Source organism: Prionailurus viverrinus, chromosome B1 (genome assembly GCF_022837055.1).
Source record: "Prionailurus viverrinus isolate Anna chromosome B1, UM_Priviv_1.0, whole genome shotgun sequence".
NCBI classification, from domain to species: Eukaryota; Metazoa; Chordata; class Mammalia; order Carnivora; family Felidae; genus Prionailurus; species Prionailurus viverrinus.
Window position 1 is genome coordinate 40,319,844 of NC_062564.1, and position 27,384 is coordinate 40,347,227.

General features: G+C 39.0%; 2 protein-coding genes across 14 annotated transcripts in view; one reads left to right on the forward strand and one right to left on the reverse strand.

Annotated features, from left to right (window-relative positions):
- Window positions 1–3,943: 3,943 nt before the first annotated feature.
- SMIM19 (small integral membrane protein 19) lies at window positions 3,944–18,478 on the reverse strand. 7 transcript variants are annotated; one of them, XM_047855340.1, is made up of 6 exons: window positions 18,347–18,478; window positions 16,535–16,652; window positions 14,642–14,779; window positions 10,392–10,484; window positions 9,467–9,591; window positions 3,944–5,485 (listed from the first exon to the last, which is right to left on the reverse strand). In XM_047855340.1, exons 3-6 carry the CDS (start codon window positions 14,773–14,775, stop codon window positions 5,421–5,423), a joined length of 417 nt encoding a protein of 138 aa, XP_047711296.1. In that variant the 5' UTR covers window positions 14,776–14,779; window positions 16,535–16,652; window positions 18,347–18,478; the 3' UTR covers window positions 3,944–5,420. The 7 variants fall into 7 exon arrangements, with proteins under 7 accessions (XP_047711296.1, XP_047711295.1, XP_047711297.1 ...); XM_047855339.1 differs by having other exon boundaries at window positions 16,535–16,655; window positions 18,347–18,446; XM_047855341.1 differs by lacking the exon at window positions 18,347–18,478 and adding an exon at window positions 17,504–18,213.
- Window positions 18,377–27,384, forward strand: part of SLC20A2 (solute carrier family 20 member 2) — a 106,807-nt gene continuing 97,799 nt past the window's right edge. The window contains exons 1-3 of one of the 7 annotated variants that reach the window (XM_047855332.1): window positions 18,377–18,512; window positions 22,624–22,740; window positions 23,935–24,037. The gene's annotated coding sequence lies outside the window, so the exon portion shown is untranslated. Of the gene's footprint in view, window positions 18,513–18,532; window positions 18,601–18,625; window positions 22,741–23,934; window positions 24,038–27,384 lie in introns of those variants that run through there. The other 6 variants (XM_047855330.1, XM_047855331.1, XM_047855334.1 and 3 more) reach the window with 6 other exon arrangements.

The window sequence follows — 27,384 nt, forward strand, 5'->3', positions numbered from 1 at the left end:
TTCAGGCTCCGAGCTGTCAGCACAGAGCCTGACATGGGGCTGGAACTCACGAACTGTGAGATCATGGCCTAAGCTGAAGTTGGAATTTTAACTGACTGAGCTATCCAGGTGCCCCTCAAGTTCTATATATTTATCTTCATTTGGTAAAAACCCCTACTTACACCATCATTGTGTCTCCCCAACTGTTCATTCATTATGTCTAGAGTTTACTTAGATTAGATTCCATCTGCTATCATTTCTCTTTTGCCCAAAGAATTTTCTTTAGTATTTCTTGTACAGCAGATCTGATGATAAAGCCTTTCAATTATCATTTATCTGTAGATACTTCATTTATCTAAACATATTTGAATAGCTACTTTAAAGTCCTTGCTGTTAATTCAACATCTGGGTCATCTTGGAGTCAGTTTATATTGACTATTTTTTGTCTTGACTATGGACCACAGGTCCCATTTCTTCTCTTGACTGTGGATCTCATTTTCCTGTTCTTCTCATTCCTGTAATTTTTTTGTTGTTGTTGTATAATAGACAATGGGTGGTGATACAGTGTAGAGATTCTAGATTCTGTTTTCCTTTTCTAAAAAGTGTTATTTTTGTTCCAGCAGGCAATTCATCTTGACACAACTCAAACTCTATCTCTTATGGTGGGCAGCAGCTGAAGGCTCTTCTTATTTCTTACATCTTTTTAGCTGTTTGTTTTCTGCCAGGCACCTTTCTGCCAGAATCTCTCTTGTAGATTTGTAGTTTAGGGATCAGCCAGGGACTTGTCAGTATTTATATACAGATTTGGGGGCACCCCCTTCTGTGGTTCCCTTCTTTCTGTGATGTTCCTCCTCACTTTCCAGTCTTTCCAGAAGCCCTGAACTCTGCCCTATTCCTCAAACCCATTTCTCTGTAGCTTTCCATTTGAGTTCCAGCTACTTACAACTAGCAGACTGGGAAATACCTTCAGGCAAACACCATATAAACACAAATCTCAAACAATACAGTCTTTTTCTTTCAAGGGTCATTTTCCTTCTGGTTTGTCTGCTTACGGTTACCTTCAAATAGTCCTTTTTTAATGTTTTGCTGTGAACTCATAATCATTATCTGTAAGTTAGCCTGATGCAATTACTCTTCCATTACCAGAAGCAACCTACACTTTTTAAAAATGTAAAAAAATAAAACATCAATTCTACAAGTTGTCACAAGGAAATTAATTCAACAAATCTTTACCAGGCATTTACTTTGGGCTAGTTACTATGCTAAGAGAAGGTGCTAGAATGCATTTGAGATCTAAAAATTATATTGGATAGTAGTGTACTTGAATGGGCCTAGTTTTTTAAATCTCAAAATAAAATGTTATTCAGAGACACTTGCAATCACTTCTCCAAAAATGAATATGTTAAACATACATTTACTTGTTCTGTCTTAAATACTTTATAGGGTGTATTTTTTTAAAGAAATTCAGATTTCTGAGACCAAAAGCATTTGCAGTTTCATTTAACAACAGTTGGTTGCAGTTAAAAAACTCGAACTTTCTTCAGCTAGTTAGAAATGTGTCAAAATATTTTTTTCATAAAAATTCCTGTTATGGAGCCACTCCTTCCTAACCTCTGTAGTTTCTCTATTTGGAAGAGAAGAAATTCCAGAACTAGGAACATCAAAAATAGGGGCATCTGGATGGCTCAGTTAAGCATCTGACTCTTGATTTCGGCTCAGGTCATGATCTCAAGGTTTGTGGGTTTGAGCCCCTCATCGGGCTCCACGCTGATAGCACAAAATGCCCTCTCTCCTCTCTCTCTGCCCTTACCCTCTCTCTTTCAAAATAAATATATAAATATTAAAAACTAATAAAACAAGGGAACAACAATGGGCCCTCAGCATCAAACTGGAGGCTAAACAACTATCAATGAGCCTGGACAGTGAGCATCCTCCCCTTCCATTTATCTCACCTTCCTACCTAGATAGAATGTGGAATGTTACTAATCTGCATAGTCAACTTTCATTTTTCACTGTATCTGAATAAAATAAAGGTGGAGAATACATCAGAATGGAATCCAATGCTAAATGCCACTCCTTTATTTTGGGGTGAGAGGTCAAGGTCAAGGTGAGCTGCCGCTGAGTTTCCACGTGTACCTTAGGAGTTAGGAGGGTTTACCATCGTGGTTCTTGAGCCTAATGCTCTTATGTCCTCATTCAAGACTGTGCTATGCATAGACTTACAGGAGGCTGAAGAGGGACAAAAAGAGAGGTAGGAAATTTTTCTTGCTTTGTAGTTTTGTGTAAGTTTGGCGCTGGCTTTATTGGCGGGTCCAGTGGGAAATAGATTTAAGACTAAGCTGAAGTTCCTACTCTGTGATCCTCACAATTTTGCATACAGGTTGGAGATAAGCCAAATGTCTTTTCTATTTTCATTTAGTTTTTTGGACTCTATTCCTTTGTTTTTGTTTTTGAATGATTCATCACTCACATACAACAACCAGTGTTCATCATAACAAGTGCCCTCCTTAGGACTCATCACCCATTTAGCCCATCCCCCACCCACCTCCCTCCATCAACCCTCAGTTTATTCTCTATAGTTAAGAGTCTCTTGGGGCGCCTGGGTGGCGCAGTCGGTTAAGCGTCCGACTTCAGCCAGGTCACGATCTCGCGGTCTGGGAGTTCGAGCCGGCGTCAGGCTCTGGGATGATGGCTCAGAGCCTGGAGCCTGTTTCCGATTCTGTGTCTCCATCTCTCTCTGCCCCTCCCCCATTCATGCTCTGTCTCTCTCTGTCCCCAAAATAAATAAACGTTAAAAAAAAAAGAGTCTCTTATGGTTTGCCTCTCTCTTTTTTCCCCTTTGCTCATTTGTTTTGTTTCTTAAATTCCATGAGTGAAATCATATGGTATTTGTCTTTCTCAGACTTATTTCACAGCATAACACACTCTATCTCCATCCACATCATTGCAAATGGCAAGATTTCATTTCATTCTTTCTGGTGGCTAATATTCCATTGTATATATGTACCACATCTTTATCAATTTATCAGTTGATTCAGCCCCTATTTCTGTTCTGATTCTACTATTAGACTGGAATAGCCTGCAGAAAATTACATACAGCTAGCACGGAGTATATACTCCACAACTGTTTGTTGAATGAATTATTTGGCTCCATATAATATACTTGTGTCCCTTCTCCCTTTAATTATATTTTCTAAGTTTAATTTATTCTTTTCTTAAGAACTGAAATTATTTTTATTATGATAAATTTATCTATTTCTATGCCATACTTAAAATAGTTCTGACATTACAACAATTTTATGATAAAGTCTGCATTTCATTTCTGATGAATCATAAATAACTCCACCTGAAACAGTGTGAGGTCAATAGCAAACACTTGTGCCCTCCAGAGGCTACCTTCTTCCTTTTGTGCAGCTGGCTGGCTAAACAACCAATTATTTTACATACTGAAGCTGTGCACCAATAGAGGCTGAACTGTGCATACTGCTGAATATCTTATACAGTTAAAAGAGAAGCAACAGGAAAAGAACACAAGTGTTAGTTACCAGTCTATTAGTCATTCCATTTTTCTTCCAAAGAAAATAGTTCTATTGAACCTTGGATGCAGTGGGGGCAGTGTGTGTGTGTGTGTGTGTGTGTGTGTGTGTGCGCGCGCGCGCGCGCGCGCACGCGCGCACGCGTGTGTGCAGAAGCAGGACGATCAACTGGCATGGCTTTGAAGTGTGGCTACAGGGCTTCTACCCCTTAAGCAGCTCAGCTGTTGAAGCAGAGAAGAAACTTCAAAGGCGGACTTGTTGTTGTTCCTGCCAGTGGGGGGTGTGATTCCCATCAGCTGGGTTTAGAGAAAAAATGAGGAGGAATTCATCCTTTTCCTTGCCAAGGTTTGATGCTCACCACACGATCTACTAGCTTTAAGTTATGACTGCCTCTATCTAGTGGATGCACATAAAAAACAACCAGTCAATTTCATTGTGATTTACATTTATTTATGTACACTATTTTTACAAATCATCCGAAATAGCCAGTTTTTGTAATTTGTCCAGATTGTGCAATATGTCAGTGACACAAGTAAACTGCTCCTGCTCCTGATCACATTTCCTGCTCACAGAAATATACGGTGGTTTTCCTAAGAGCAAAGCAAAGTTTAAGGAGATCATCCCCCTGCTGCTCTGCTATTCCCGGCCCATAATTATAACTGTTTACAATCCTGTAGTCAGTTTTTTATTCTATGTATCAGCAGTGCATTCAAACTCATTTGTGAGTCAAGAATTATTCCATTTAGTCAACAATTTACCTTGAACAAGATAGACATTTTTGAATAATATAAAATTTAAAAACAAATGCAATTTCCCTCAATAATTTTATTTGGTCTAAACCTTTTCATTTAAAATTTATGTTCTTTACTTCACAATAAAGAGAAAAGGAAACAGTGCTTGAAATATTAACTCTAACTCTTAAAATTAAGAATAGCTTTGATTCAAAAACTAATTCTTGGACAGTGATGTGGACAGTGAAATTTCCCTGCAACTATCTCCCACCAACTTTTATTTAAATAAATAGGAAAAATTTGGTAAAAACACTTCCATGTATGGTACAAAATGGTACAAGATATGAGAGTCTTCAGGGAAGCTTATTATGCTAAAAAAGTGTAAGTATCCAGTTACATTAAACTTGAGAGTTACATGACCAAAAAAGCAAGTTGCTAACACCAGTAGAGAGGTGCCCATTTATTCCACAGCATGGTTGCAGTATGGTCCAAAGAAACTCTTCTGGTGGAAATGAAACTGTGGGATTAAAAAAAAAAAAGGCAAACTCCCAGGAACACAATGAAGGGAAAACATTCCAATCACAGGAAGCTTCCACAATTAGTAGATGGGTTTGTTTCATGAGGATAGTAGAAAAGACAGTCTCCTGTGTAAGTTCTGAAGAAGCAAAGGTAGTTAATTCAATTCAAGTGTGGTAATAACAGCGGTGAGAACACAAATGCGTCCATTATTGATTATGACATTCATCACAGAATACAATCGAGGATGTTATTCCAATGAATGGATTTTTACTTTTTAATTTTGCAAAACTGTTCAAATCAAAGTGGCATAAGCTCCATACTCTCACCTCCAAAGATGTATTTTTATTCCTGACTGATCATATCCTGAAGAAATCAAAAGTCTCCACAAGGTAAAAATCACCATCTCTGGTTATATTCTATCTTCCTAAGGATGTACAGATTCTCTGTGTCCACGCCTTTGAGACTTTTTTTTTAAATTTGTATAACAAATGACTTGGTGATGCAATTTTAAAAAGCAAAACAAAACACAAAAAACTGGAAGAAAGTCACAAGTAAAATGATAGGGTTAAAAAAAATGCTGTTCATGATTTAGTACATTTAGGAGCTTGCTACCAGACTGTTGAACAATTACTTATGTTGTTCATTTTCTGTCATTTCATTCCAATGAGAGTTGCACACTGTCAGCTTGGTTTTGTGGCTGCTGATAGTCATACTTCCTTGCTATTAAAAAACAAAGCAAACACAAAACAAAAAAAGTGATAAAATTAATAAAAATAGCAAAATATTAGCTAACATCATTAAATCAGTCAAGTCATGATTCTCAGTAAAGAATTAACTAATTAAGTAATTAGTAGAATTAAGTAAAATTAATTTCTGATCCTGTAATTTCCCAGCACTGCTGATACTCATTTTTATATGTTTATTTTATTATTTGTATGTCAGGATTATTCAGTTTTAAAAAACAGTGTAAACATTAATTAAGCTATTACAGTTAAATTAACATTTTATAATTTCCTTTCTTTTTTTTTAAGTTTATTTACCTTGAGAGAGAGAGAGAGAGAGAGAGAGAGCGAGAGCAGAGGACAGGCAGAGAGAAAGGGAAAGAGAGAATCCCAAGCAGGCTCCATGCTGCCAGTGCAGAGCCCAAAGTGGGGCTTGATCTCACAAACCATGAGATCATGACCTGAGCTGAAATCAGAAGTTGGATGCTTAACCGACTGAGCCACCCAGGTGCCCCAATTTCCTTCTTTCTTATCTCCCACTTCCACCTTAAGCTGATAGTAATGCTTTTGTTCACATCATAATGAATTTGACTGTATTTTAACTTGTAAGTCTAAGAAACTTATTACTGAACATTGTCAATATAAACTAGAAGAGGGGCGCCTGGGTGGCTGTTGGTTGAGCAACCAACTTTGGCTCAGGTCTGGATCTCACGGTTTGTGAGTTCAGGCCCCGCATTGGGCTCTGTGCTGACAGCTCAGAGCCTGGAGCCTGCTTCTGATTCTGTGTCTCCCTCTCTCTCTGCCCCTCCCCCCCCCCCCACTCTGTCTCTCTCTGCCTCTCAAAAATAAAGAAAACTAATAAAAAAAAATTTTTTTATATAAACTAGAAGAAAAAACAGATATGCATTCTGTGGGTTTTTTTGTACTTCTGAGAAATGTTTGTTGAAGAAGAATGGTCTTAACCTGGGACTGGAGAGAGTACAGGGTTAAAATCTTTATAAATGTCATTCACTGTCTACAGTTAAAACTTTCACTCACCTCCTTAAGTTTTTACTAGCCAAGAAAGAGACACTATTTATTTATGCTACTCAGGGTGCATCCAAAAGTTTGTGGCCTACAGTTTATACAATTTTGGGAGTCATCTTTAAGAAAAAGAACTTTATTTACTATTTCCTTTTGAACTGCCTGACTTTGTCAGGAATAGATGTCATGAACACTAAGAATGAGCCAATGTGATTGGATTCATTAAACATGTAAATCCACACATATACTATTTATAAGAAAAATGGCTTCTAAAGATGTTCACATCCTAATCCCCTAAATCCGTGAATATGTTATTTTATAGGACAAAAGGGACTTTGAAGATGTGATTAAGGTAAGGACCTTATAATGAGGAGATTACCCTGGATTATCTGGCCCAACCTAATCAAATGGACCTTAAAAATCAGAGAACCTTTCCTCAGTTCAGAGAGGGACTAATATAAAAATGGAAGAATGATCAGAAAGATTACATGCTGCTGGCTCCCAATGCGGAGGCATAGGGCCATAAACCAAGGAATGTGAGTGGCCTCCAGAAGCTTTCTAGCAAAGACTCTCTTCTAGAGCCTCCAGAAAGAAACAGTACCCTGCTGACACCTGATTTCAGCCCAGTGAGACCGATGTAGGACATCTACACTACAAAATTGTAAGGCCATACATTTGTGTTGTATTTAGCCACTGGATTTGTAGTGATTTGTTACAGCAGCAGTAGAAAACTAACACACCCTACAAACACAGGAATTCAGATAAATTTTATTTTATGGCGTTCCCATCAAAAAAGAAAAAAAACTGTATACTTGGTTTATAATAGTATATGTTATGCTACTGAATGTATTACTATACTAATAGGAGATAGCTTCTGTTTTGACTGGGTGTCAACAGAAACTTAATTCTTTATAATTTTCCAAACAGAGCTTCTGGCTCTCTACTTTGTGTTTTGTTTTGTTGGTATTTTATTTTAAAAGAACTTTTTATTGTGGTAAAATATACATGAATTTTGCCATTTTAACTATTTCTTTTTTTTAATGTTTATTTATTTTTGAGAGAGAGAAAGAGAGACAGACAGAGTGCAAGCAGGGGGAGGGGCTGAGACAGAGGGAGACACAGAATTTGAAGCAGGCTCCAGGCTCTGAGCTGTCAGCACAGAGCCCAATGTGGGGTTCAAACTCAGGAACTGTGAGATCATGACCTGACCTGAAGTCGGATGCTTAACCGACTCAGCCACCCAGGAGCCCCTTAACTATTTTTAAGGGCACAGTTCAGTAGCATTAGGTACATTCATATTGCTCTGCAACCATCACCACCATCTGCCTACAGAGCTCTTCTGATCATCCCCAACTGAACTCCACACACATTAAGCAATAACTTCCCACTGCCTCCTCCCCAGGTCCCTGACATCCACCGTTCTATTTTCTGTCTCTACGAATTTGTCTCCTTTAAGTGAAATATCTGTTCTTTTGCGACTAGCTTATTTCCCTTCATAATAAGAATCACTATGAAGCATAACGTCCTCAGGTTCATCTGTGCCGTAGCACGTGTCAGCATTTCCTTCCTCTTAAAGACTGAATAACATCCTATTGGATTTCTATATCACATTTTGTGTATCTGTCAAGGGCACTTGGGTTGTTTCTCCCTTTTGGCTATTGTGAGTAATGCTGCTATGTTCAATTTTACTTCTTATTTTGAACTGGTAACATATGCAGATGGTACAAAATGCAAAAGGAACAGAGGAAACAGTAAAAAGTGTATCTTCCTCCTACCTGATCAATCCTGTGGCTACCCACCCCATTCCTTGCCCTAAAGGAATTGCTGTTACTAGTTTTCAGGATAACATTTATGCTTAAGATTTTAGAGGTTCTACTTGTGTTTATGTGTGTACATACACGTATATGCACGTAACCATGTATATTTTCACCTGAAATTCCATTTTGCCCGAGACACATAGTAGTGATATCTTGCTGATCATTCTTTCTTGCATCTTTCTATGCATACATACACACTTAATTTTTTACGGTAGACAACTGCTTTAAAAAGTGTCCAATCTTTTCCCCTTAAATTCCACACAGTCTCCATCAAGGTAATGAATGTTAATAATCTGATGCATATCTTTCCAAGCCTTCCTCCATGCTTGCATAATTATATAGAACATTTATATTAGACATAGATAATACAAAGGATGTTTTGGTCCTTTGATTTTAAAAGAGTAGCATCCTAGTATATATATTATTTTATCTTGCTCTTCTCAGTTAATAATATATCTTGGAAACCACAACTCATTCTTTTAAATGGTGGCATAAAAGACTGTGGCTTAGATGTACATTTCATTATGACTCTATACATTTTAAACTTTATTTCTTCTCCATGACATACATACTGACAGTGTTTAGTACTATATGACACACTGAGACATGACTTCTAGCCTTGCACGTTGATATCACATGCCACATTCCTAGAAGCAATTCTTATATTGCTTTGGCTTGCAGTAATTTAATTATAATAGAAATGACTGCAAACTCCATAAATACAAAATTCAAACCCAAACTAAATGCAGCTCCAGCTCAACTTCCCCTCAGCCACATCCCCAAATGCTCTTGGCCACTTAATGCTACTCCACATGAGGGATGTGCAAAGGAGGGCAAATTAGAGCAGGAAGAGACAGCAGTCTTAGCTGATGGGTAAAATAACTAATTTTTGCAAAACATAAAAATATCATCATATGAACACATTGTTAGGGCTGTTCTCAGGGTCCTGAAGGGTCCCATACAAGCAGAGGGCTCTGAAGCATCAACTACATGGCAGATCTGCCTTTGCCAATACCATGCTCATCATCCAAAAAAGGCACTATCAATTATTTCTGATAACCTTTGCTAACTGAACTCAATTCCAAAAAAATCTATTTGAAACATGTCTATATATACAGTTCAGCACAGAATATACTTACAAATGGAATACATTTCCAGTTGCTGTCTTAAACGAATTTTGCTTATTGTGTCATAAAAGCTGGGCTCTGATAAAGTTTCTGCTGTAGGTGGCACGCTGAATATCCTCATAATTTTCCTTTTGTTCCTAAAACACAAAACCAATACAGAAGAGAGATCTGTATTAATATCTATTGGACTGTAACGAACTCAGGACCATAGTAATCAGCAGATACATCACAAGGACTTAAGGGGTGCCTGGGTGGCTCAGATGGCTAAATGTCCGACCTGGGCTCACTCAGGTCATGATCTTGTGAATTGTGAGTTCGAGCCCCCATTGGGCTCTGTGCTGACAGTGCAGAGTCTACTTGGGATTCTCTCTCTCTCTCTCTCTCTCTCTCTCTCTCTCTGCCCCTCATCCACTTGCATTCTCTCTCTCTCGCTCTGAAAATAAATAAACTTTAAAAAAAAGGACTTAAGTAACAATGCGCTCATTTCTTTTGTATCTGTAAGATGCTTCCTTGGCTCAAATGTTCTTTCTTTCCTTAAAAACCACGAAGCTATACATGTATAGCCACAGGGCTCTAAGAAAGAAAAGAAAGCTGAAAACATCCCTGTAATACAACAAAGAGATGTACTTTCATTGCACTTCCACTCCTTCCTCTCACCAAAAGCCAAATACTGTATGGGAAAATGCATAAACAAGAAAACATCTTATTTTTCTCCTCCCTCTGGTGTCATCCAAATAAAGCTAAATTACTGGGTTAGCAAATAAACAGAATGGGAGTAGACCTTAATTTTGGAAAATAATGATCACCATATTTCTTAAATACAATTGCATAACCTTAGCGGGTCCATCTACTTAAAACTAACAACAGTATGTCTCTGCTTTTAAAACAGGAGGGTCGGGGGGGGACGTGGTGGCTATTTTTGGAAGAAAGCTGTTACCTGCAAGTAAACTGGCGATGGTGTGTGGAGCCTTCTCTCAGCCACCCTGGAGTCCAGGCTGTCAATGGGCCAGCTGCTCCAGGGGTCATGTGGCTGGAAAGGCAAACCTGCCTGTCTGAGAAGAAGTGCGAGTTCTGACCTGCTCTCCAGGCCAAACATCAATTATTTTTTGATTACTAATTAATTTGAACTATCTAATGCCTTTTAAAAAAATTTACATTTATTTATTTAAATTCAAGTTAGTTAACATACAGTAGAGTATTGGTTTTAGGAATAGAACCCAATGATTCATTATTTATATAACCCCCAGTGCTCATCCCAAGTGCCCTCCTTAATGCCTATCACCCATTTAGCCCATCTCTCCACTCACCTTCCCTCTAGCAACCCCCAGTTTGTTCTCTGTATTTAAAAGTCTCATACGGTTTGCCTCCCTCTGTTTTTATCTTATTTTTCCTTCCCTTGCCCTATGTTCATCTGTCATGTTTCTTAAATTCTACATGAGTGAAATTATATATCTATCTTTTTCTGACTGACTTATTCTACTTAGCATAATACACTCTAGTTCCATCCACATTGTTGCAAATGGCAAGGTTTCATTATTTTTGATTGCTGAGTAGTATTCCATTGTATATATATACCACACTTCTTTATCCATTCATCAGCCGATGGACATTTGGGCTCTTTCCATACTTTCGTTATTGTTGATAATGCTGTTATAAACATTGGGGTGCGTATACCCCTTCAAATCAGCATTTTTGTATCCTTTGGATAAATACCTAGTAGCGCAATTGCTGGGTGGTAGGGTAGTTCTATTTTTAATTTTTTGAGAAGCCTCCATACTGTTTTCCAGAGTGGCTGCAGCAGTTTGCATTCCTACCAGCAGTGAAAAAGAGTTCCCCTTTCTCTGCATCCTCACCAACATCTGTTATTGCCTGAGTTGTTAATTTTAGCCATCCTGATGGGAGTGAGGTGGTATCTCATTGTGGTTTTGATTTGTATTTCCCTGATTATGAGTGATGTGGAGCATCATCTGCATATCTTCTGTGGAAAAGTGTCTATTCATGTCTTCTGCCCATTTCTTCACTGGATTATTTGTTTTTGTGTGTTGAATTTGATAAGTTCTTTATAGATTTTGGATACTAACTCTTTATCTGATTAGGTCATTTGCAAACATCTTCTCCCATTCCATCAGTTGCCTTTTAGTTTTCCTGACTTTCCTTCACTGTGCAGCAGCTTTTTATTTTAATAAGGTCCCAATAGTTCATTTTTGCTTTGGTTTCCCTTGCCTTCTGAGACATGTCTAGTAAGGAGTTGCTGTGGCCAAGGTCAAAAAGGTTGTTGACTGCTTTCTCCTCTAGGATTTTGATGGCTTCCTGTCTTACATTTCGGTCTTTCATCCATTTTGAGTTTATTTTTGTCCATGGTATAAGAAAGCGGTCCAGTTTCATTCTTCTGCATGTCACTGTCCAGTTCTCCCATTACCATTTGCTGAAGAGACTGTCTTTTTTTTCCACTGGATACTCTTTTCTACTTTGTCAAAGATTAGTTGGCCATACGTTTGTGGGTCCATTTCTGGGTTCTCTATTCTGTTCCATTGATCTATGTGTTTTTGTGCTAGTACCATACTGTCTTGATGACTACAGCTTTGTAATACAGCTTGAAGTCCAGAATTGTGATGCCTCCATCTTTGCTTTTCTTTTTCAACATTACTTTGACTATTCAGGATCTTTTGTGGTTCCATACAAATTTTAGGATTGTTTGTTCTAGCTCTGTGAAGAATGCTGGAATTATTTTGATTGGGATTGCATTGAATGTATAGACAGCTTTGGGTAATACTGACATTTTAACAATAGCAGTTCTTCCAATCCATGAGCATGGAATGTTTTTCCATTTCTTTGTGTCTTCTTCAATTTCCTTCCTAAATTTTCTATAGTTTTCAGCATATAGATCTTCTATCTGTTTGCCTAGGTTTATTCCTAGGCATCTTATGGGTTTTGGTTCAATTGTAAATGGGATTGATTCCTTGATTTCTCTTTCTGCTTCTTCATTATTGGTGTGTAGTAATGCAACTGACTTCTGTATGTTGATTTTTTTATCCTGTGACTTTGCTGAATTCACATATTATTTCTAGCAGTTTTTTGGTGGAGTCTTTTGGGTTTTCCATGTAAAGTATCATGTTGTCTGTGAAGAGTGAAAGTCTGACTTCTACTTTGCCAATTTGTATGCCTTTTATTTCTTTTTGTTGTCTGACTTCTGAGGCTAGGATTTCCAGTACTTTGTTGAACAACAGTGGTGAGAGTGGACATCTCTGTTGTGTTCCTGACCTTAGAGGGAAGTTCTCAGTTTTTCCCCATTGAGGATGCTATTAACTGTGGGCCTTTCATATATGGCTTTTATGATGTTGAGGTATGTTTCTTCTATCCCTACTTTTTTGAGGGTTTTTATCAAGAAAGGATGCTGTACTTTGTCAAATGCTTTTCTGCATCTATTGACAGGATAATATGATTCTGAGTCTTCCTTCTCTTAATGTTGTATATCACGTTGATTGATTTGCAAATATTAACTCAGCTCTGTAGCTGAAGAATGAATCTCACTTGATCATGGTGAATAATTCTTTTAATGTACTGTTGAATTCAATTTGCTAGTATCTCATTGAGAATTTCTGCATCCAGGTTCATCAGGGATATTGGCCTGTAATTCTCCTTATTAGTGGGGTCTTTGGAACCAAGGTAATGCTGGCTTCATAGAATGAATTTGGAAGTTTTCCTTCCATGTCTGTCTTGTGGAACAGTTTGAAAAGAACAGGTATTAACTCTTCTTCAAACGTCTGGTCGAATTTCTCTGGGAAGCCATCTGACCCAGGACTCTTAATTGTTGTCAGATCAATGAAACCAAGAGCTGTTTTTTTTTAAAGAATAAAAAAATTGATAAACCCGTAGCCAAACTTCTCAAAAAGAAAAGAGAGTGGACACAAATAGATAAAATCATGAATGAAGGAGGAAAGATCACAACCAACACCATAGAAATATAAACAATTATAAGAGAATACTATGATAGATGATATGCCAACAAACTGGACAACCTGGAAGAAATGGACAAATTCCTAGACACTCACAAACTACCGAAACTCAAACAGGAAGAAACAGAAAATTTGAACAGGCCCATAACCAGCAGAGAAATTAAATCAGTTATCAAATACCTTCTAACATATCTAATGCCTTTTTAACCTGCATAGAGAATACCGAAGAGCATGGGGCCCTAAGGAGAAGCAACTCAGTCCAGTGAATACTGCTTTTACTCTTCAAAGCACCCATCTCTCTCTCTCTCTTTTTTAATTGTACTTAAAGGAAAGGAGCCATGGTGTGTGAAAAAGAATAGTTAAATTATGCTACAACACCTGGAATTAAACCAGGAAATATTTATTGAGGATTTACACTGTGTGGCACACCAGGGACACAAGGTTAAAAGGGAAAGCCCTTGTCCTGAAGGGACTGAAGTTTTTGTGGAACAGACAGACAAGTAGCCAGATAATACCAACATTATTCAGTAAGTGCTATGATATGGTCATGCACAAGAATCAGAAGGGAAAACTTAACATGTGCCAAGAGAGAATTGCTTAATACATAGGAATTAGTGTTTCTGCATTTCAGGCATGTTGGCCAAAAATAAAATGCTCATCCTAGAGTGACAGTGGGCCCAGGCTGGATGATAAAATTGAGCTACATTAGAAATGATAGAAGCCAGTCAGGGTACCTGAGCTGCACTTAAATTTCCAACTTTTTTTTTTTTTTTTTTTGAGAAAGAGAGAGAGAGAGAGAGAGAGAGAGAGAGAGAGAGCAAGAGAGCACACATGCATGAGCACAAGATGGGGAGAGGGCAGAGGGAGAGAGAGAGAAAATCCTAAGCAGGCTCCACACTCAGCGCCACAAAGCCCCATGTGGGGCTTCCTCCCACAACCCTGGGATCATGACCTGAGCCAGAATCAAGAGTTGGACCCTCAACCAACTAAGCCACCCAGGCACCCCAAAATTTCCAACTCTTAATGCAGTGGGCTCTTCAAAGCCAAGCCTTGGTGTCCAGAGCTCGAGGACAGACCTGAATGATAGTGCTTTCATAGCAAGAACAAAAATGCTCAATTTTGCAATAATGCATAAATGCAGTATTTTTGTGCATTTAATTTGGAACAAACAAACGTGTAAACCTTTTAAATGCCCAGTTTCTTATCAACCCTGAAATACTAAAACCTTTACCTCTTGGCATACATGAAGAGAACAAAGCTAACAAGGATCACTACCAAGTAAACATTGGTGGCTTCATTCCAGGCCTCATGAACACTGTAATCCATAGAGCCATCGTCACCCATCACTCCGTAACCTCCAGGCATGGGGCTAGAAGAAAGAAAAGAGAACAGGGGTTCTTTTAGTTAGTGGTGGTATGACCATCTGGAGAAAGGCTGGCAAACATATGGCCTCCTGGCCAACTCCAGGCTGCTGCCTGCTTTTGGATGGCCCAGGAGCCAAGAATGGTTTCACATTTCTAAGTGGATATATTTTAAATGGTTGTAAGCACCTGTATAGTACCCTTGATTTTTGCTTTCCAGCCCTCAAAGCCTAAAATATTTATAATCTTGCCCTTTAAGAAAAAGTTTGTCAACCCCTGGGCTAGATAACTAAGGCATGAAATGTATTTCCCCTTATTTTTGATTTTGAAACATTGTATCTTCCACATGTAGGTTAAAACTCTAGTTAATCTCTATGCTCTTTCACTTGCCTCCCATTCAAGTGGGAAAGTTTGAAGCTTTATCTAGTTTTGGCCTCCTGGCCAAATGTGGTTGAAAGAAACTATGGGGTAAAAGTTACTTTTTGCTATTTACACAGCTGTGACTTCTATTCAAGGAAATGCATTCTTCCTACATTCTCACAGAAAATAAGAGTGGTAATAGCAAGTGTTTCAAATAGCAAGTAAAAGAGTAATGGTGTCCCCTTGGTGTTTGAGAGTTAGTTGAAAGTGCCTCCCTTGTGTTGGACATACAGGTAAATCTAAGTAAAATGACTTAATACGTGAAAGAAAACCAAAAAGCATTGTTTTAGACATTATATGAAAAGGAGAAAAATTGAACAAGTTATAGGCGATAAATGTAGTTTCTAAGAATTAGACAGCCATTTTCTAATTCCAAGAAAAAGAATATCTGAAATGTCCAAGAAATTGTTTTGCAATTTTTTTCTAGACATCCTACAACAATGAAGGCATTGCAGACATTCTTGCACAAACTATCCTCCAATCTCCTGTAAGCTTCCAAAATGTTCTGCAATGTAGATCTGGCTCAGTGTTAACAAGTGTGCATTAAAGGCAGTCTTTCTTTCTTATAGCTTACCTCTGTATAAAATGAATAAAATTTCCCCAGAGGTCTGCTCCTAAACCAGGTGGCATGTTTTCTCTGCTGACACCTGAAGTTTTTGTCAGATGTTTGGGGACATCCTATGTTCATTTACAATAAAGTGAGTGTCATGAGAGCTCATTTAACTTAAACTCTAGACACTGAGGTTAAGAGTGATCTCTTTAAATTTCTGTTGGTGTCTGATGAATACAAAGATTGATCTTATAAAAATTGGCCAAGTAGTAATAAAAACAGAACTTACGTTAAATTATAAAAATTTGTAGATGCAAGATCTAGATGTTACTTAAGCATTATACCATACCTAATTCCTTGATATTAAAGCCTGGAAATGGATTTCTTTTTTAAAGGAGTAGGAGATATAGGGAGATTTGGCATATTTACAGTTTTAACTCTTATTTCTTAAAACTGAACTCCAGACTTTCTCTGAAAGTGATCAGCCTATTTTAGAAATGGAAACTTTGGGAAGACACGAGACTGTAATTGTCTTTATGATTTCTGGAATCTAGAATTTTGCTGGTGCTAAAATATAAAGTAACAACAACAAACATGTTTTTGGCAAAAAGAGATGACTTTGGATATCTGATTTGAGATGCTGCAGAAAGCCATGGACGATTGCACAAGGGTGGTAGGTTTCAAGATTGGGAGCTATTAGCAGATTTGGGAAGAAACAGTGAACATACAGCAGCGGCCATTGGAACATTTTGCAGGTGCCCGTTGTCTGACAAATCATAGAAGTGTTTCCTACCTGTTTTCTAACACCTGAATGGATCTGAGCCAGGTTAGTTTCTTGCTTCCATATTTCACAAAATTCTGTTCATGGGCCCCTTGATAAATGGTGTATTCCTACAGAGCTTGTCTTCATCCTGCTACAAATATGCCAGTCTTTAATTATATGTAGAGGATTTTGAATTACTACTGACCCAGAATGGTAAAATTTTAACATGAATTAAACAACATGGATTATACAACATCGCTGATATGCAATGACACTACCATTCCACAGTTCCAGGGACAGGCACTTGAGTTATTTTTAGCACTGTAGTTGTGAAAGATTTGCACTGAGGGTAGGCCTTGCCTGCCCAGTCCTCCATCATGACCAATGGCATGGTTTTGCAAGACTACCAGGAAGAAGGAATGGCCTTGCCCAGAGTCATAGTACAGACCCATGGCCCACATGTGGCCTGAACTATGACCGTCACCTCCCAGCACGCTACAGTCTAACCAAGTGTACCCATACATACTTGCTAAGCGGTGACTACATACCACTACAGCCTTCTAAAGCAAAATGCACAGTTTCAGCAAGATCACTATTATGGCTAGCCACTTGCTTGGATCATCGTTCAGGGTTCTTGTGAGAAAACTGAACTTTTTTCACATATTTTTCCTGTGCAGTGATGCTTGAACAATTTCGGTAAGGGGATTCTAGGATGACCTTAGTTAAGTCCCAAGTAAAACGTTAGTATCCAGAGACAGAGTTCCCAAAATATGACAACTAGAGCTTGGTTTTCGTTTGATAAACTTCTAGGTTGAAAACTAGGAGAAAATTTCCGGGGATTAAGTGACTGTATCATAAGTTTTAAAATCAGTTTCCTGATACCATGTCTAGGTGGTTCTAAAATGGAGTATCACTTGTCATTCTGTCTTGAATATTACATTTTTGTCTCTCACTTAGAGCTTTGCTATCTTGATAAAAATTCAGATTGGCATCACTTACAGAGTTGCTTACAACACAATCCACTGCATAAATGTAATTTTCTCGGTCTTCTGAAACATTAAAGGTTTGGGCTCCTAAAGCAGAAGGGTACAAGGTAACAGGCCTTCGACCAAGAGGAAGAAGGGAATTAACATTTGAGGGCTTATATGTAGGGCAGTCCACATATTGAGTTTTTGCAATAGTGAGGCACTAACGCTCCATTTCACAGAAGAAAGAAACCGGGAAGGTGGTAGTGGTGGTTATGTAACTTGCCCAAAGTTGCAAGTAGGGAGTGGAGCGAGTAGGGAGTAGGGAGTGGAGCGGCAACTTGACTGTCACATATAACTGACTTCTAAACCTGAGCCCTTCCAGCCTTGACCCCGGTTCCTTGACACCGGCTCCTCCTGGAAGGAAATCCAGTCGAGAGGGTATAAAATATAATCCTCTCCCACTAAGTGGCCACAGGTAGCTTCCAGAGCTGCCAGGAACATCCTTTGCGTTTCCGCCGCTCGAAGGCTGCGCGGGGCTCAATCTTAAAACGCTAGCGCTAAACTCCAGCCGCGCCGGGGACGTCTCGGCCACCCCCTGCTCGCGCGGCCGTCGCGGCTGCTTCGGCTTTTTGTCTGCGTTTCTGGCCCTCGGAGCCTCACTATTCCTTACGACCCGGAGAGAGGCTCGCAGCGCGGGCTGGACTCGTAGGAGCCTCCGTGCCCAGGGCTGCGGGCGCGGAGCGGGTAGCGGACCCCTCCCTTCCCCTCCCCCGCGAGTCTCGGGCGGGGCGGGCCGGCGCGCGGGCGGGGGGCGGGGCCGGGTGACGCGGCCCCGCCCGGGGCCCGGGAGGCGCCGGGACGCGGGTCCACTCACGCTGCTGGCTCCGGAGGCGGCACGCGGCCAGGCTGCTCCGCTCGGGGCTCTTTCCCCCAGAGTCGGGGCCGGACGCGCGGGACCCGGTTACCGACCGGACCTGGACGACCTCTGCCTTCGTCATTTCCTGCCGGCCCGCCGGTTTCCGGATGAAACGAGGAGCCAGGTCTTTCCCCCCGCCCCCCCCCCCGCCCCCCTTTTCAGTTTTTGAACGGGAGCGACGCAGCGACGGCCCCGGTGCCGCCCCCGGGCGCGTGAGTGGAGCCGGGCTCCCTTCCCCTCCCCCGTGGCGCGTCACCTCCGTGCGCCGCCCTCCGCGAGCCCCCGGCCCGGAGCCCGGAGCCCCCGCGGGAGGGCTGTGCGGGCCGGGGTGGCGGGCTCTGGTGCTGGCGGCGGGTCTCGCCGCCCCCGCCTGGAAGTCCACGTGGGTGTTGCGGTTGTGTGCCAAAACCGAGCGAGAAGTAGCGGGGACGGGTCATTACCTGGGAGTTCCATGCCTCTGCCCGCCCCACTTCGGCGCGCCCCGGGCGTGATTGTCAGCGTGGGAGGGGGGAATGTGCATTGATTGTCTCACGAATCGGGATTAAGCTGGGAAACACGGAGATTTTCTTCTTTCGTAATGAAGGCGTAGAGTTACTTTTAGTATTTAATAGTCAAGAAAGCATAGGCTTTCCAAATTATCTTTCCATGTTTCCCTTTTAATAAATGATGCGTGGCTGAGATTGTTGAGGTGTTTTAAAAACTGGATGTGCCCAGGATGCCGCAGTATTGTCAGTTGAAGTGATTTTTGTGTATTAAAAAAATTGTGTGTAAAATAGATTTCCTTGGGAAATAGATTTGGAAAATGGATTTTCTACCATAAGAGTTAATGAATTTATGCAGGATTTCAGCATCAGTGTTCAAGTAATCAGATTTCAGTGGTTGGTAGCAACCTTGGGAATAAATGGCCACTTGTCCACACGCTTGAGGTCTTAACTATTTATGTTGAGCTAGTTCTCTAGGATCAGCTGACTGCTAATTATAATTCATACCAGATCTTGTAGCGGTTGTATCCTTAATAAGCAGAGGTTAAGAGCTAACCTTTAACCCAAATCTCTTTGCAAGTTTTCTCTGCCTTTTTTGTGGCTCATTCTGTTACAGTTAAGCTCATCTTTGTCTGGATGAAGAACATTGCTTGGTACAATAATATACTAGCTTTAGAGTATTAATACATATTAACTTTTATGTATTATATATACATTATATATTCATGTAAGTAATTTATAAATAGAAACCATTCAGTTTGACTCTAAAGTTGGAAAATTAGGAACAGTAGTAATGGGTAATGTTGAGTACTTGTTTGCCAGGCCTCTGCCAAATGGTATGTGCTTTATCATTTAATCTTCTGGGATAACTTTTGCATAGGCATAGTTTGCTCAGAAATTGTGAATACATGGGTTTGATTTGAATAGATCCAAATATGGAGTATGTACATTAATTACTTCTGTTTCTGTTTTTGTGAAGAAGGGTGTTGGCAATATAAAATGACTCCGTAAAAGAATGTGTTTTTCAAGTTGGAAGATGGCTTTAAAATTGCATAAAACTGCAATTAGTCTCTTTATTTGGGTATTCAATAGTTTCTAAAGTCCTGTGTCTCATATTTATCCAAATTCTGATTACATATCATGGTCATCCAATGAACAGGTTATTCTTAGACATTGGAAAAAGGTAAATTTGGGGGAAACCTTAATGGCCCTTTTGAAAGTTTGTGTTTCCAAAAATACAATGTAATGATTTGTATAGGCATAACAATGAGAGTATGATGGTAAGGTCTAACAGTTTGCATCTTCTGAGAGTAGAAGAGGTTGAAAAGGACTGGAGAGGATGAGGGACGTGCTTGGAAATGTGTCTCATTTGTGATGAGAGTATATTGGACTTAACCTGTCTCCTGATTCTAGTGGTCCATCGTTGGAGAGAGAGAGAGAGGTTGGAAATGCTTTGCCAGTCACTATTATAAGAGGGTTCCTTTCCCCTGTGGGCCTGTGGGCCTTCTCTTTGGGGGGAGGGGCAGAGTGGAGAGTTGTCATCAATGGAAGGATGTAAGAAGAAAAAAATGCACATAGTTTCTTTTGGAGTTAATGTTTCCACCCATTGTGACTAACTGATTCCTGTCAGCACTCGCATGTTTAGGCACTTTCCTAGTAGATACTTGATAGCTGTGGGCAGCCACTGGTAGATCAAGGAAAGAAAGGAAAAGGGATGGGGTGGAGGGTGGAGACAAAGCACAAGGGTGTACAGCAGAGCATTAATAGGCTTTCCATTTGGGCAAAATTTAGGCCTCCAGTGGCCTCTGTAATGAAAACCGTTCTAATGGTATTGACCGTATGTATTTAAAATCTCTTCTATGATATTTGTATCCAAGAATCTGGAGAGTATCCCTTTAATGTGCTTTATAAACAGTGGAACATTTAGAATACAGTACATGAAAGTTACTGAATTTTTCACCACAGCCATTTCTGTATATTTGTTGTTGGAGAGTCAGAATGACCATAATGACGGCATTGGCTCCTGTTTGTAAGGCATTTAACCAGTGTTGTTTCATCGTTTTGGAAGATAAGCTCTTCTCGTTCCTTACTTCAAAACTTGGCTCTCACATGGAGTGCCCTTTAAAGCTCCAGAGTGCAGGGATCTTTTCTGTCATTCATTGCCTTATCTCCAGACCCTAGAACAGAGCCTGACCCATGGAAGGTACTCAGTGACTGTTTGTGGAATGAACCCAAATACACTGGAATCCTGTCCTCTCTTCTTTCCACTACCAAAGATCCCATTTAACTTTAGGGGCAGGGCCACACCAGCTTTACCTTCTCCACAGAATCTGCAGCTCACGATAAGCCCAGTATAAATGTATACTGGTATAAATGTTAGCTGTTTATACCACATACTTTGGCATTTAATCCCTTATGGCTTTATACTGTTAAATAAGTTTTTCTGCATGTTTTGTTTCCCCACCTAAAATAAAGGCTACTGAGGGCTGAGAATATATAAGGTACTATGTTTTCCTTATTCATCCAGTATAATATATACAGAGTAGGTTTGTATTTACTTATTGAGTGAATATTAGATACCCTAGGGGAAACATCAGAGATATTCAGCATGTGATTCCATTCTTCAAGTAGGTACTATTTTAGGTGGGCAGACATTGTGTGCACATGTGAAACAGTATGAGAATTTGCAGCTAAATAAAATAAAGTGAAAATAATAGCTAACATTTATGTAGTGCTTAAAATGTGCCAGATACTGTTTCAGGAATCTTTGCGTGTTAATTTGTTGGAATGTCAACAATCTTTCGAAGTAGGTACAGTTATAATCCCATTTCTTAAAATGAGGAAACTGAGACCCAGCAAGGTAATTAAATCACTTACCCAAGATCACAATGCATATAGTAAGGGGACTGGATATGAGCCCAGGCAGTCTGGCCCCCAAGTCAGTGTCCTTTCTCTGGGGAGTTTTTCTTGATCAAAGAAGACAGATCTAAAACTTGACACTAGTTTCTTGGCTGTAAAAGGTTCTCTTTTTCAAATTTCAAAGTAGCATAGGTTGCAAGGACTGAGCTGCAGAAACAGTGCTGAATTTTTCAAATGGAAGTGGTTGATCAATGGTTCCGGGGACACTACATTTTGAAATGACTAAAGGCAAGGGGAGAGAAACTGAATTTTGAATCTCAACACTGAATGAGGATTATAACTCTTCCGTAGGTGTTGAATTCAAGGACAGTGATTCACCAGGACGTAGGATAATGACTGTTGAAGTTTTTAATTTAGTGTCAGAAAACGTGAAATATAATATTGAATAACACTTGATATCTTACTACCTTTCTTTTTTAAACACTTACTAGATTTAAACCCCAGTGGTAGTAACTTACCAGAACGTAAGTGTTCCTGAAGGTTTCCTGTGCACTTATATCCATTTGCTGTGGCCTCATGTGGAATCTTGATCCACTTGTTCAGCTTGTCTTGGGCAGTACAGAACACTATTGGCCAGGAGGCCTCTTCTAGTAATATTTCTTTGATGGAAAAAAAATGTAAAATTGTGCTGTTGATTTTGTGACATACCTGGAGTGAAGTCATTTTGAAGCTGCGTGGAATTAGAAGAGGGGCTGCAAACAAAATCCAGCAAGATGGAAAAAAAAATGGTATTCTCTGAAAACCCACTTTTGTGTCCCTTTTGTCAGGAGCTGACAGTATTATTTTGGGGGTGTTGGGCATCAAAAGAGACACTGAATCCAAATGACTCCACAGATAGGGGAGTACATACATCAGCACACCCACTGTCCAGGAATCAGAGGAGGAAGTGCCCTTGAATGAAGCATGGGCTACAAACCTGGTTAGCGGCCAGGGAGGACACACGCTCTGCAGGTATAGTATTCTGTGTTATAGATTGTTTCTGCTGGGTAGGAGGTCATGTTGTTTGTCTTGGGGGTACTTTGTAATAGGAGTCAGTGAAGAAATGACCTGCTGTTTCCATTTTCATACCAGCACATATTTTGGGATGACCTGTCATAGAAGCAGTTTATAACTGTGAACATTGTCCCACAGTTGTGTTCTATTTAAATATCCCAAGAAATAATTGGAGTTAAAATAATCTATGTCGAAATGTCTATCCAATGGGCCTGTTAGCCTTAATCTTAATTTCAGGTTCTTCTCTGAATGGGGAGTTTTAGGGAAAGAGAAATTTAATTTATTTTAGTTCTATCAATATGAATTTATTTAATTCATTTATTTTAGTTCTATCAATATGGGATAATTTAATAAAATGTCTACTGCCCCATTTTATGAATTTTAGGTTTGTAGAGCTGGATCCTGAATGTGATCCAGTGCGATTGTTCTTTAAGTAGAAGTGTACATCAGAATGACCCAGGGTTTATGATGAAAATAAGCGACACCTTAGCTGACCCCTAGAGATTCAGATTCTTTAGAGCTGCGCCTGGGCGTCTGTGTTTTAAATCATCTGCAAGTGATCCTAGTCCCTACCTCCCCCTTAGGTACCAGCTGTGTATTTTATAGATAAGAAAATTGGGCAAAGTCAAATGACTTGCCTTACCTAGAGCTGGTTCAGTGGTACCAAGATCTGGTATCACCAGATGATATGTAATTTCAGAATTTTGGGGCTGGAAGAAATTTTCCAAGTCAATTCAGCAGTTCATTTTATAGCTGACTATAAACCATGCTTGTTATATAATTTTCAAGTAATATATGAATATAGGGAAATAATATTTTTTCATAGCCTATCTTCTATCCTGGCCAGGATAAAGATTAAACGGTAAATCACCAGAATTTCTTTATAATTTTAACATGTTTTTTTATTAACTTCAGGAATTGTCCATTATTTGCAGTATTTTTATTGTGTATTTTGTGATGCTCTGTTAAAGTTTTTTTGAAAAATACAGTATTTAATGCTAAAGTGAAAGATTAAAAAATTTTTTATTTGAATCAGTTATTTTTCAGTCTTAGCTAAAATGTAAATACTGTGAGAATTTGTACTGCTTTATTAGAGTTTTGTGTTTTCAAAATCTGTTTGATTTTTAACTTTTTTTTTCTTTGTGTTTTAAGGCATCTTACCTTGGAAACAGCACAGTTTGGCTTGCATCCATGTCATCTTTGAGTATGAGAGAGAATCCTAATTTCAGCATGTCCTCAGAGACCAAAGAACCAGGTTTGTTCCTTCAAGAAGTCTCCTAAAGGCTGTGGAGCAGCATCCACTTCCAGAAGTCAATAAAAATGTGTGTCGATGATGCCTGTGAATGGACTATATGGTCAAGTGACTCATTAAGATAATCATGGAAGAATGGTAAAAAAAAAAAAAAAAAAAAAAGTGAAGAAAAGGCAAATTTCAAGAAGCTACCCCAGTATCATTTAGGATTTTTAAGGAGTTGAAAGAAGATAGTTCTGAAAATATGAGTGACAAGACTCTAGCACAAGTCTTTATATGTTTCTTACATTACCATTGTTAACCCAGCTGCTTTTGTGTGTAATATTTGCATAATTTTCCTCCACTGCAATAGCTGGTAGTTTCCTCATGATCAGAGTTTTATTGTGTTCGGATAGAGATATAGTAGATACAGTAGGAGAAATGGGAACAGTTCATTGGATTGTTGGCTCCAGAAACCAGCTTCTGCTAATCACTAAAGGGACAGGATGTTGACAAATTTCTTCTTCATAATGTGCTGCTGCTTGTTCACAGTTTTTGTGGCTTCAGATTCATCTTCTTTTATCTACTCCTCAGTCTCTGTATGTGCCTGCTTTTTTCTTGCACAATTTTTTAGCCTGAAGATCTGATGACCGTATTTTTTCAGTTTAAAAATAAGAATTGTATCTTCATAAATAGACCTTTGGTATGGTTCTCTCCTACCCTTGCTTGTTTTCTAAGATCAAGACTAGAATAATTTCCATTCGTTTTTGGGTTTGCTCGTCTTTCTATTTTTGTATTCTTGTTCAGTGTTTTGTTTTCCTCTACTCTTCCTAGGTGGAAATGAAGGATGATCTCTGTGTTGTGGTTTTAGTTAACTAGGAGACCAGAATAACACGGGTCATAGACATTTATAGAAAATTTACAACATCTTTTAACCATTACTGTTTTAACTTTGTTTTAAACCTCCGTCAGATTTCTTTTTAGCAATATTGATGTAAATGTTACCTTCATACTGTGCCCTTTCCTTTTTGGGGGAGGCAGTAAGAAGCAGGGATTTCTCCAAATGCTGATAAGCATAGAGAGAATATGAGAGAGAGAACGAGAAAGCTTTTGTACTTTACAAATGAAGCAAAAGAGAAGGCTTTTGTACTTAACAAATGAAGCAATTGGTCATTAAAGTCATTAATGTGTATACACACATTGTCAGTGTAAAAATTAGTTTGTGGCTTAGAACTAAGATTATTAACTGACAGCAAATTTTATTGTTTTCAACGCTTCCTACTTTTGTGACTTAAGTTAGTTGACCTGAGCCATAATTGTCTTCTTTGTAAACTGAGGAAGCCTTTGTTCTTATGAATCAAGTTTTACCCAACAGAAAGAAATATAAGCAGAAGCGATTTTAAAATTTAAATTAATAAAACAAAATTCCAGAAACCATTTTTTAATAAATATTTCCTAGTAGGCCTGTTTACTTCATCCTTTTTTCACTTTTCTTCCCTATGTACTTACTACTTTTACATTTTTTTTCTCATCTGTCTAGAATTTCTTGCTTGGTGTCTGTGTTTTGCCTGCTTCCTGCCTTTTCCATGATTCATCCTCCCATTGAAAATGATTTCTGTTCTCCTTACCCTCTATTTCCTTGGGTGGGCTTCCTGCCTTGTCTGCCGCCTCCAGTCTTTTGTTATCTCTTGTAATGCAGCTCCTGTCACCTCCAGCTCCTGCTTGTTTTACCCTCCCCTCTGTCCACTGCGCGTCCTGTCCACTTGCATCCCACTCACATCTCCCGTCAGTGGTGATCTCGTCTCTTCCACTACCTCAGTCTACTTCTGTCAGTATAAGTACACTGATCTCTGTTGTGTTTCATTTAGTTCTGATCCCTTCTCACCTCTGAACTGATGATGTTTTCTTTGTGTACTTTTTAGTCATTGTGAATTTGCCTTGTGAGCTCTCTTCTTCTATTTTCCTTGTCCCAGGATGGCAGGTATTGCTAGATGGATTTGTTGTCAGTATTTGCATAGAACACGGATCCTTGCTGTGTATTTCCTGGGTAGCCAGGATGAATCAATTATTATTAACTTTTCTTGGAACATTGAGCTTCCTGTGTTTTCTGCTTCTAAGATTTAGATTGCTATTCTAGAAGACTAATATGACTTTAAAGAGAGTCAGGATAGTCTTATGATGCTGTCATTTTAACTCTTTATTCAAGAGTTCATGACAGACATTTGAATTCACTCCCTTGTTTTGAAAAATTAAAGAAGACATCCTTACCAGGTTTGGGGGTAGAATTGGGTGGAAGGTGGGAACAGAAAGGTAAATACTAGAAAAGGATTCATAGTCAATATCTAGAACTGGGAAGAAAACTGAAAACACAAACCACATGCTTTAACATTTATTAGGTAAAAGGTCTGCTAAAAGAATGAAAAGTATCAGTAATTCTGTTAACTAGTTTTAGTACTAGGTCATTGGTATTTTTACATTTCCATTTAAGTTCCAACACCTTTATTTAATGTTTAACAAAGCAGAAACTTAATCTTGTAAATATTCATTTTGTTTTGAGAGACTTGATGTCTCCTTATATATTAACCTATAGCATTTTATAATTACACTGAAACATTCTCAAAAATGCCATTAACATCCAGTCCTGTTTCTTGTATGGGAAAGCATATAAATTGTATGGTTTTGTCCCTGTGGACACTGTAGTCCTGTTGTAATGAAAAGGTAGCCTTTTGGCAAGTGTTTACTTTATGCCTTTGATGATTTATGTCATCTTATGTCTTTCCTTAATTCTTATATATACTATGAACATGGAGCTATCCTGTAATTGAGTTTCCTATAATGTATATGAATTCCTGGGAGTAGACTACTGTAAGCGCAGATGCAGCTTTATGAAACTTAAAAAAGAAGAACCCTGTATAGCACGTAATGTATTTAAATAGAATTTTAAGAGTAATGCTACACACTGGGGTTGATCAGACTGAACATTCTTTCTGCCCAAGCCTTCTCCTATTGTGATGGTTACTGTTGGGTGTCTTGAAGCTGAAGGGATGGCTAATAGTGTGATAATGTTTCTGTAATATTTACCACCTGTGAGCAGCTAGTGAAAATAACATCACAACCATGGGTAAGCTACTAAGGAGAAATTTATGTAGATGTGCTCGGTACAGGACTATGTTCTGCAGTTACAGAGATGAACACCATATAGTCCGTTCTCTCTGGAAGCTCATAATTGAATAGGGAATATTGATAAGTAAAAGATTACAGTACAATGTGGCAAATGCTGAAATACACATACATAGTAGTTATCGTAGGAACAGATTAATTGTATAGGTTAAAAACCTAAAAAGTTAGATACCAGATATAATATGTATATA